Source organism: Zeus faber (assembly GCF_960531495.2).
Source record: "Zeus faber genome assembly, chromosome: 13".
NCBI classification, from domain to species: domain Eukaryota; kingdom Metazoa; phylum Chordata; class Actinopteri; order Zeiformes; family Zeidae; genus Zeus; species Zeus faber.
The window spans coordinates 5,969,589-5,980,998 of NC_137198.1; the positions used below are offsets into that span (position 1 = coordinate 5,969,589).

An 11,410-nucleotide genomic window follows, 5' to 3' on the forward strand; every position below is an offset into this window, starting at 1 on the left:
TTGTATTGTGTTTTGAATTAAGTAAAAAGGACTGCTCGCTGTTTCCCATCACTGCTTATGCATGAGTATTTTATGCTGCCGATAAGGTATTTGGTTATTGATTTCTTATGGTAAAGAATACATACAGAATGAGAGGTCCAACAGAGTAATGATCAAATTGTCTTGGTTTTTGTGTCAAGTAAATAATCTCACCAACAAAAGGGAGGGAACATTTTCATATATATGAAAAACATTCCCAGTCACCAAGTAAAATGCAGAACTTAAAAACAAACTAGAATATTATTTTACTTTCAGCATACGGTTATTCTCATAGAACTAGGGGGATGGTAGCTCAGGCGGTAGAGCTGGTGGTCTAGTGATCTAAAGGTTGCTGGTTTGATCCCAGGCTCCTCCTGCTAGCATGCTGTAGTGTCCTTGAGCAAGACACTTAACCCCTAATTGCTCCTGATGGCTGCGTCCGTCGGTGTTTGAACAATTGTAAGTCGCTTTGGATAAATGCGTCTGCTAAATGACGTAATGTAACTGAGCAGCTTATAAGTCATGCACTGCATATTTTGACAGACATAAGCAACTGGCGGCACACGTGATCCAAAATTCTGAAAAGTAGACTATCCCCTTGACATACACATTGATTCTGACATTTTGCATTGTAATATTTGTCCCCAAATTCAGAAACCTCAAATCACATGACCTAGTTGACGCCTGCGACCAGAATTTTCAAATACAGCGAACAATTCTGCAAAATGTGAATTTGTAAAAATTTTAAATAGCATTAGAAAAACCATCAATGGCTTTTGGTGGAGCTATTTTTTGTTTCTCAGGGGTTCAGGAACAGTACACGAATGTGACTCAGCATCCATATTTGATAATCAAATATCAAAGTCAACATGGGCTATTTTCTATTTGCATGCGAACAATAATTTAGCATCATGGACAGAGGAGGTTTTTTTGTTTTGAGACGTTGCAGCGAGCTCTGGGCGTTCCACGATTTACTGTTCTCTGGAAACATCTCCATCAGTGAAGGCGGCGTAGAAGCAGCTCCAGCATCGTGAAAGGTCGCTCGATGTTCACTTGATGCAAATTGAGGAGGAGAGGTATGTGGCTTGTTTTATTGCAAATATATAAGAAATATTCACATTTTGATTATTTTGAAAATGTGCTTGAATAAGGAAAATTTGACGTCTAACACATTTTTTTGCCCTATTTAAATTCAGTAATTTAACGTCTGACACAAGTCATCACTCACAGTGGATTAATGTGTCAGCTGATACATTTTGCATCGCATAAAACATTTCTTAAACTTAAGAATAATGTTTGGTCAATGCAAAATTAGATAATGGTCATTCTGATGCATTGTTAATATTCATCGTACTTAAATGTCAGGATTCAAAGTGGAACCCTGTTTTTGTTCTTTTGATTATACTTTTTGGACAGAGGTGTGAAATGTGTGCGCAAAAAAAAATTTAAACAAAAAGTGTGAGAATTGTTATTTGAAATATGTTTCTATACGCAACTATAATGGGGGTTTCTCTTTCTCAAAAAATAGGGAATTCAACTTGTTTCTTGAGGCTTGAACGTCCTCCCTCACAAACTAAAGCGCGCTGGACGATAGTGTGAACATGAAGTCATGAGTCAACATGAGTTTATTTGGTTTTGTTTCCCCCTTGATGAGTGGTTGTCTTTTTTCTCCGTCAGCCCTCCTTTAGGAGTAGTAAACTTTCCCATGTGTTGTGTATCTGCAGGGGAACAATGAGGGCGTGCGGTATATTTCTCTGCGTTCTGGGACTGTGCTCCATACTGGTCAGTCAATAACTCAACAGATATTAAATATTTTGAAATTAAACATTGTCGACTCATTCAACTGAGTGACTTATTTATTGACCCGTGACCCTTTTTATTGCTTTTGCAGGCCTCGGGTACAGGTACAATGTTTTTTATTTATTTTTTTGTTATTTATTATTTGTTCTCTTTAACATGTTTTGGTTCCGGAGGACTGGAGCAGCTTGGCGCATGATGCTCTTCGTGAGGTTTTTTCCAATGAAGATGTCCCTTCGTGCACATCTCCAGCAGCTTTATTTCAATTCAGTCTGGTGGTATTTTGCATTTGTTTGCGGTTGCGGTTTTGGTTTCAGATAGATCCACGCAGATCTATTATTTCGTTCTGACGATCGAGGCGAGTGCGATCAAAAACTTAACTGAAATGCTGAAGACGTTTCAAGTGCACGATGCCCAGATGGATGTGACGGACCTCGAGATGACAACAAGTAATGCTTTGTTTAAATTTTTTTTTATACATAGTCAGGGAAGCGAAGCAGTCTTCCTTTCACATCTCAAATCCTAAGTGCTGACATGAAAGGATTGTTCTTTCCCCCCCTCTGAGGATGTGAGACCCTCGGGGAGCGTGCGGGGTGTTCCTGCACGTCGGGCCACGTTTGGAGCAGCGTCGTTTGCGATTTGCGGCCCGAGTGTTGCGACGACGAGACCCTCGACTGCAGCTTCCCCAAAGAATCCCCTGAAATGTGCTACCCGGAGGGAAGAGGTAATACAAATGATGTTTATTCCTCGAGAAATAAAAAAAAAATAATAATAATCGCGTCGAGAAGAATCGGGCGGAGAAGTGGACGACAAGCGGAGTCGCGAGGGGGAAAAACGTGCGGGGAAAGTTGTTTTTTGTTTTTTTAGCCGAATACAGTCAAATGTTCGTTTGTTCAGTTGACGTTTGTTGGTTTCCTCATGAACGCAAGACGTCGCTTCAGCCAAAGTGTCCCGTTAAAAGAATGACTTTGCAGATTCAAATGGTTTCAGTTCCGGGACGAAAATGCTGATCGCTCTTCCCCAAACATTCAAACTGTTATAAAAGTAAGTGGCGGCCAGAAAACCAGGAAATGACGGCTGGTCCACTTGGCTGCCACGGTGTGACGTCAGGCGAGTTGCTAAATGGAGAGTTTTGGTTTTGTCGGTTTTGGCCAATCGGGGTATAGGACGTAATCCCATGGCTACCTGGTTTGGTCCGACGGGAGGTAGATTCATCGGCTACGCCTTTAGGCCCTTGGAGCCTCGGGTCCCAGCTACACCGGAATTTGTTCTTACTTCTCAGCAAGAAGTATTCTTATTCTAGCTCTGTTAAGCTGTGATCAAATTGGGGATCTCGGTCGTGTCTGGGTTGAATAGCATTACGTACCAATAGAGAGTGCCCTCAAGACGTCCCATTGGTGGAAATCAGCCGAATCGCCCCTTGAATGGAGGGAGGAATGTGCAGCGTCTTCATGGAAAACCTACATGATGCAGCTTCGATGACACGTCTCCCTTTTAAAACGGAATGATCACATGACGAAAAAAACCCCACTTTTCCTTACAGTTACTATCGTCGGATCTGTTTATCTGGCCGAGGAACAGTACTACGACAGTCTGTCCGACCCGACCTCCGAGAGGTTTAAAAAGCGCAGTGCTGATTTAATAAAGGAGGTAGGTACGGGTGAGAAAACAGTTGTGAATAGAATTTCTTTTTAGCCTGTATTCACTGGCACAGAAGGAGAACACCAAGCCTCTGCCTCAAAGCTTTCCTTTCCCTTGTCGATTTGTGGCAGTAATATTGACATTGATTTATAATTCTCCTTCTCTCCCAGATGAAACCAGTGTACAGCACTTTGACGGCTTTTGACAGCATCGTAATCACGAGGTTCAGGTACTGACTTGTTAAACCCACGATCGATTTGATTTGGTTTTACTGAACAGAGAAAAAAACCAAAACAACCTCCTCTGTGTATAACTGTTCCTGGTTATTATTTTACTAAAGGTCTGGAAGTGTCACTGCATATTTTGAGGTAAATATCAACAGAGAGGTTAAGTCAAAGGACCTGGAGCAAAAAGCAATCACCTTGGGCACCCTCATGAATGCAAGCATTAACCTGAACACTACAGGTAAATATTATTACACTGAATTTTCACTTAAGCACATTAGATATGCAAAAATAAATATTATAGGGAGGAAACTTATTTTTATTGTAATATTAATTACAATAACAGCTCTTGACAAAAAAGAAGTGCTGTTATTTTTGATTATTGTTCATTAACAATAAATGCTTATTTACTTTTTTTTTTTAAATTAAAATAAGTCATTGTGATAGCAACTGGTGTGCAGTGGATCCTTCCATTCCAGTTTAATTGGAAGTTTGCCTTTTGTCTTCATCTCTCTGTCCAGTGCCGATTGTGACAGGCTGCGTGCTAACTGTCTTAGCGTAATGCATGGCTGCGAAGGGGTTCAACTAGCCTAGCTCCTGTGAAATTAGGGAAATATAACCTTCAGTGTCCCAAAAGCAGGCTTATTTAAAGGGACGCATCTAGCGTCCCTTTAAATTCTAGAGAAGTAAAAAAGATTAAAAAAACAAAAAAACAAAAACAAGAATCAGTCGTTATTGGCCAGATTTCAACCCTGATGTAGGAATGGGAAATGTGAATAAACTACAATCAAGCTGCTTATAAAATGAGTTGAACATATTTTTTAACGCAGGTCTGGTGAAACAATTGGTGCCTCAGAATCCTGTGCGATTTCACAGTTCTCAGAACATCAGCTGCTACTTACAAGACAACGTCAGCACTACTTCCAGTTGGGAACTGACAAGATTGGAAGAAGTGTTCGGAGTAACCAACGGCACTGAGTCCACGGTGTCGACAGTGAGCAGGAGAACCACACTTCTACTTAATAACACATCAGAACTATGGGCAGGTGGGTTGAGCGGTGCCGTGCCGTTGAAACAAAATTATTCCTCTGCATTTGACCTGTTGTATGTCCGCCTCCGTCATTTGGGGGTGGGGGGACCCGGAGGGAAACCCACGTGAACACGGGGAGAGCATGGGCTGATCAGCGTTACCTTTGAGCCTCTTTTATTCCAGGCATCTTCACGTGCACCTTCATTCCAGTTTCTTCAAGTTCCGTTGTGAGTATAAGGCACAGTGCCAGCACCAAACTGGACATCGCGCTCCTGCCGCAGATAGACATCATCAGCGACCCCCAGTTCCCACGCTGCAAGGAGGCTTCCACGGAGACGGTGGCCGTGAGAGTGAAGTGCGAAATAAGGAACAGCACGGAAACCTACAATGTGACGTGGAACGTTCGCCGAAACAAAACGGAAGTCCAGGAGCTCCAGCTGGCCTCCGGTAAAACAAATACCGTTCAGTTGTCGGACTGCATCGGGCGTAATTGTCGTCACTGATTTCCTCCATTAAAATAATGCTTAAGAATGAATCAATTAGATATAAATACTTTGTTGTTTTTATCCAGGTACGGACTCCACCGTTTATGCAGCGGATACGTCTGTGAACTGTCTGGAGACAGACGACAACTCAGCATATATAGCGTGTGTTTTCACAAACAGGAGGAACCAAGCAAAAACAGCATCACGTCAAATCATTGTCATACAGAGTATGTTATATAAATTATTGTTTGTTTTTATTTTTTTTACAAATACTTACATTCTCTTTAAAAAAAAAAATAATCCCTGTTCTTTTGGTTTGTTCCGTTACAAATAAGGAAAATCCGGTGCCATGGCATTGTTCCGACAGCCCATTAATCCGAAACCCCAATAGTCCGAAAAATGTTCCATTGAACATGGAAAACACCCTAAACCTAAACTCAACCATCAATAAAATTATACCTAAACTTAACCATCTCTCACTGAATTTTTTTCTGACTATTAGAGTTTCTGAATACTGGGTAGTTTGAACAATTGGCAGTCCCTGAAAATCCTGCACGGTATGTGTTTATGGCCAAGATTAAGGAAAAAAAAATCTCAAAAACAGGAATATGTCTCAATTTACGTCCCATACGTTGAGAATTAAACTGGGTGAGGCAGCAAGGACAATCAAACTCTTCAAACTATTCTCCCTCTTCTATTCCCTTCAACCCAACAATCAACACGCCGTGGTCGTAGCGACCGAGATTGTACTCGATAAAGGCCTTGACTCGAATCTGCATGAATAACATCCTGCTCTTCCGTTGAAAAAACAGAAGGCAGCGCTTTTTGCCGCGCCGCAGACGGTTGGCCCGATACCAAGGCAGACTACACCGCAGTGCTGCGTTGCCACGGCAGCACCGGTGACAGAACCAGGAATTGCACGAAAAACGCAAAATGGGAAGAGGAAGTGTCAAACTGCGTGGACAAAGACCTCTTCAACATCCTCGAAGAAACGACAGTAAGACCAGAACCTCTCATCTCTGACTACAGTATCTCAAGTCAAAAGAACAAGAAGTTGAAAGAACATGCGCGGCCTTCAACAGCCCATAATTTACAACTATAACTCTTGTTACAGAATCTAAACAAAGGCCTTGGAACGGTCGATGAAAACGCCCATAGAGTATTTTCTCGGCTATCCAACGCCACCAGCGACGCCAAACGCATCAGCTCCTACTCTAACTTGAACGCGTCCGTTTCCATACTGTCCAACATGCAGAAGCTGGACCACAAGTTCATCGAATCGACACTGGAAGTGAGTGGAGATCCGACCCTAGATCGTTTCAATGTTCACAAGACATAAATTGTTTTCAAGGTCCGATGTCAACTGAGCGCATTTCTGTAAAGCGGCGTTGTCTGAGGGATCCCAATGAGGCCGAAGGAATGTGACATTTCAACATTTCTCGGCCCTGCTCACATCAGCAATCGGCAGTGAGGCATGGTAGTCCCCTTTGAAATGGGAGCTATGAAGTTCACAAAAACCTGTTTCACAACTGCCTTCAAAACCTTGACATCCCTTTTGTGTAGTAAATCATACTAAATAAATATAAAATGCCGTTATACTACGTATAAAGGGTATATAGTGTGATACAGCTAAAATTGAAACTTCCTCCATTTTGGAATCTTTTGGTCACCATGGCCAAATGAGTTTTGCCAATAGTCTACACAAAAAAATTAGCATTTTTGTCAAAGTTCCAAATTTCAACTCTACACAAAGGCAAATTTGCTTGGCTATCGAAAGTTAGCCAAGCAAATTTGCTGATGCTGATCGAACCAGTGCCATCGAAATTAATGTACTTCGGTGCAAAATATCGGCCATAAATGCTGGTGTGATCAGGGCTTTTCCATCTGAAACAAAATACCAGAAGACCTTTTAAAGTTAAAAGACAACTATTCGTTTTTCAGTCTTTATTTGGACCTAACTAAATCCCCCCCCCCCCATCTCTTTTCAGGACATTGTGGCCTCGTCCAGCAACCTCCTGGCCAATTCTTCTGATATGGCCTGGCAGCCCTCTGTTCAGAAAGGGGGAATTGCGTTCAACAAGCTTCCTTTCCGCAATGTTCGTTCCACCACGTCACTGGCCGAAAAATACTTGACCACGGTTGAGCGCCTGATAAGTCAAATCCATTTTACCAAGGCAGCGTCTGAAGAAAGGTTGAACGTTGAAGTTCAGGCGTGCACCCAGGAACCCTGCGCGAACATGGTGTTCAACAACTCCGTCTCCGTGGACGGGCCGGGCGTCGGCGGCGTGAAGACGGTCGGATACAGGAACCTCATCGATTTCCTGCCCCGCCACCAAGACATGCAGCCCAACGGCATCATCGTGTCCGCGACCTTGGACGCCGTACCGCCGCCGGAGCTGAAGGTCTTCATAGACTTCAAGCTGGACCAAGAGCGACCTCGCAACTACAAGATGATGTGCGTGTTCTGGGATGAAGACAACGGCGAGTGGTCGTCTGCCGGGTGTGACTGGGGCGGCCCCGCTAACGAAGGCCGCTGCGAATGTAGGCATCTGTCCTCGTTCAGCATCCTCATGTCCAAGATGGCGGAGGACATCCCGTATTCCACGGCCCTAACTCTCGCGGGACTGTGCGTGTCCATCGTCTCCCTCCTTGTGTTCCTGGGGGTGGAGTTGCTCGTGTGGAACATCATCGTCAAGTCCAACAGCCTGTGCTTGCGCCACACCGCCCTCATCAACATCGCCCTGTGTCTGCTGGTTGCCGACTGCTGCTTCCTGGTCTCCGATTTTACACATCACATCTCCAAAAGCTGGTGCAAGATCTTCGTGATCTTGAAGCATTTCTCCTTTCTGTCCATGTTCTTTTGGATGCTGTGCCTGAGCGTCCTCCTCCTCTATCAGGTGGTCTTCATTTTCAACTTGCCGAGCAAGAAGAGTTACCTGGGAATCGCTTTCGCCATCGGCTACGTTTTGCCGTTTCTGATCGTCTCGATCTCGGTCATCACCTACGGAGGCGGTGCCGAGAACTACTACTACACCAGCAAGGGCTGCTGGCTGATTTACGGCGGCCTCCTCAAGGGCTCCATTTATACGTTCATCTTACCCGTCGTGATCATAGTCTTTATCAACTTGTTCAGCATGCTGGTGGTCATCATGAAGATTCTGAATCACCCCAAGGAAATGTCCAGCACCCATAAAGGACACTCCTTTGCCAAAAGCATCCTGCGCACCGTTATCCTCCTGACTCCGGTCTTCGGGACAACGTGGATGTTTGGCTTCGCCGTCCTGGCCGTCGACCTTGCGTACGGAGACATCGCCCTTGTTGCCAACTACATCTTTATCGTCCTGAATACTCTGCAGGTACAGCATCTGAAGCCGCGCCATTTGAACTTGAATCCGAACCTCGGTTATTCTCCCCCACAGAACCCTTCGCTGAACTCTGGATTCGCTGAATTCTCATCTCAGCACTTCGTTAATAGCACAACCCAGAACACAGCAACCGCCGGCACTATTTCATGTCAATCTATTCCAATGATTCAATAACTTATGTTTAATGATTTCCAGGGCTTCTTCATCTTGCTGACCACATGTTTGGGGGAGAGAACGGTACGGTATCCCAGCGACTTCAAATATTACCTTTAAGTTACTAATGGATAAGGTCGTTGAGAGAGTTTAATCAATTAATTGACTGAATTTATTACAGACACGGGACGCACTGATAAGACGTGTCAGCTCATATGTAAGTTTCATGGTACACCAAGGAAAGAGGAAAAAGGACATTTAACACGCGTTGATCTAACACTGATCCAGCACCGCTTCGTCTCTTCCGCAGAAGTTCTCATCGAACGCGAACACCATCAGCCTCGACTCGTCAACGAAGAAGATGTGAAAAGCAGCTTCCAAACTTCACGCAAACCAAAAGCTGATATTTACTGATATTCTGCGGCCGCGGCCTTTCCTGTAAACAATATAATCAGTCTCCTCCGTGTTGTATCACTTCATTTCTGATTCGTCCCCGCTCCGAGCCTGGATCACCTTCTCAGTTTCGGCAATCAACCTTTCAGGACGTTAACGAATGCTCGGCCATAGTTGCCGCACAAAAGCCACGACTCGGGACTCGTTTATCTCTAGGAGGCGCGTCGCGTCTTAGTGTTGCTCCTTTGTCACCCAGTTCTGTTCACTGTCTTTCCCCCACTCCTCGTCTGAGTCGTCCAGGGAGACTCCCTTCTCTGCCGCCACCTCGCGGTAGTCTTTGGCCTCCGTCTCCGCACTGCAACAGGAGCAAAAAAAAACAAAAAAAACATTCCCCTGTGCCGCTCAAGTTAAGACAAAGTAATACCACATTTCGATATAAGACACAATGGGGCACAGTCCAGAAATTCGACAAAAATATTGCCATACTCTATGTTCAACATACTTTTTTAAGAAGTCAACACAGGCCTCGTGCCCGTATATTTGGGCGATGCGTGCCGGTTTGTCTCCAGAGAGGTCCTCCTTGTCGACGGGGGCGTGGAGGGAGTGCAGCAGACGCAGCACAGCGAGATGACCCGACTCTGCGGCGAAATGGGCGGGGGTCCATCCCTGGTCCGTCCTCAGCCCGGGCCTCGCCCCGTGCTGGACCAGGATCCTCACCGCCTCCGTGTGTCCTGTGTGTGGGATGTGGGCAATTAAGATGCAACTTTGATGAGAGTTGATTCAGACATTAAAGGCAGAATTGGATAAATTATTCACAAACCTATACTATACCTTTAGCCGCAGCCCAGTGGAGAGGCGTCTTGTTGTTCCAGTCGATGTCTCTCTGATTGGGGTTGCATTTCTTTTCCCTGAGAATTTCCTCAATTAGATGAAAGTCCCCAGCCGCTGCCGCCTGGTGCAACGCTGTCATTTCCGAGCATTACGGTTGCTTAGCAACGCTTAACACAAGATGGAACAAGCACAGGGAATATAAACAGTGCTGCTGCCACCTAGTGGATGTCAGGTCTAATGCCGGAGTTTAATTCTTCCAGATTATTATTACGAGTCTTGAATTCTATAAACGTGGATGCATTTGTTTCCGTTAAATAAAGCTCTTGCCGACCATATCTTATTTATTTATTTAAAAAAAAAAACATGTCTCGCCCGTATAATTGACTAGTATACTTGATCATATTTGATGTCATATTTATTACCAAAATGCAAATACTTTTGATTTAACAGTTCAGGTTTAATATACTGCAGACAAAAGACAAGTATTTAGTTCTCCATTCTCCAGTTGCCGTTCAGTCTCCATTTCTAAAGAGATGAAAACAAAAAAAACATTAACTTATTATGATTAATTGATCACTGATGAAACCTTGGTAGGTTAATTACAATAGACTTCTATTCCTTTTTTGATGTTTTGGGTTTGGAAAGCACTTACAAGAATGGGAAATGTAATCATAATTTACTCAATTAAAGGCCTACTGTCTGATAAATGTATAATCGACATAGGTGTGGTATGGTGAAAAAAAAAACCCAGCTTAACAGTTTTGTTCTACCATTCAGAGCAAAATGCTGTCAGTCGATGTGGGTCCATTGTTTGTGTACATCTGTTGATGTTCTGAGTAAGTGAGCACTACAGATAAATAAAAAAAAATCAAAGCTGTGCAGCAAAGAAAACATCAGTTGAAAGCCATTAATTCATCCTTAATTTAAGTTGTAGTAATTTTAGTATTAGAGAACTGTAAGCCTAATTTATTGAGCCTCAAGTACTTCCTCATACAAGTAAAATAAAAAAAAAACAAAAAAAAACGGGGACAGTGGAATTTGGTAGGTAATCAAGAATTTGTTTCCAAAATAAGTCGTTTCACAATTTTGTTTCCCGCTACTGTTGAAATTGAGTTAGATTGAAGTTAGATTGCGGGGAAACATATTTTGATAGTGAACTTGTGGCTGAGTAAAATGGAAGGTGTAGCTTTTCAGTCCGTCGTAGAAACAAGGTTTAGTAAAATACCACCAACCCACCCGACTGGGGACTGTGAGGTGGCGTTGCTGCGTCCTCTCCCCTCGCAGACTCCTTCCAGTATTTCGCCATCTCTTCATTCAACACCGTGTCCCCAATCTCAACTTTCACCGCATATTGAGGAACTGCACTCTCCAAATTCTCCTCCATGCTCAGCACAGTCACGGTGAGAGGCTTATCAACCAGGAGGTCGTAGAATTCATCCACAGCCATGTCCTCCCACGTGCCCAGGGAGTCGT

General features: G+C 43.8%; 2 protein-coding genes across 2 annotated transcripts; one reads left to right on the forward strand and one right to left on the reverse strand.

Annotated features, from left to right (window-relative positions):
- Positions 1–1,749: 1,749 nt before the first annotated feature.
- On the forward strand, positions 1,750–9,113 carry adgrf3a (adhesion G protein-coupled receptor F3a; the record flags this gene model as incomplete). Its single annotated transcript, XM_080012717.1, has 15 exons — positions 1,750–1,800; positions 1,910–1,922; positions 2,381–2,539; positions 3,359–3,465; positions 3,627–3,685; positions 3,797–3,921; positions 4,511–4,726; positions 4,894–5,157; positions 5,282–5,422; positions 6,008–6,192; positions 6,310–6,486; positions 7,184–8,551; positions 8,756–8,797; positions 8,895–8,930; positions 9,024–9,113. The coding sequence occupies 15 exons, from the start codon at positions 1,750–1,752 to the stop codon at positions 9,078–9,080; spliced, it is 3,000 nt and encodes a 999-aa protein (XP_079868843.1). The 3' UTR covers positions 9,081–9,113.
- A 224-nt stretch (positions 9,114–9,337) lies between these two features.
- ankrd66 (ankyrin repeat domain 66) lies at positions 9,338–10,076 on the reverse strand (the record flags this gene model as incomplete). The annotated part of the gene is made up of 3 exons (XM_080012718.1): positions 9,338–9,461; positions 9,609–9,837; positions 9,938–10,076. 3 exons carry the CDS (start codon positions 10,074–10,076, stop codon positions 9,338–9,340), a joined length of 492 nt encoding a protein of 163 aa, XP_079868844.1.
- Between the last annotated feature and the right edge of the window lie 1,334 nt (positions 10,077–11,410).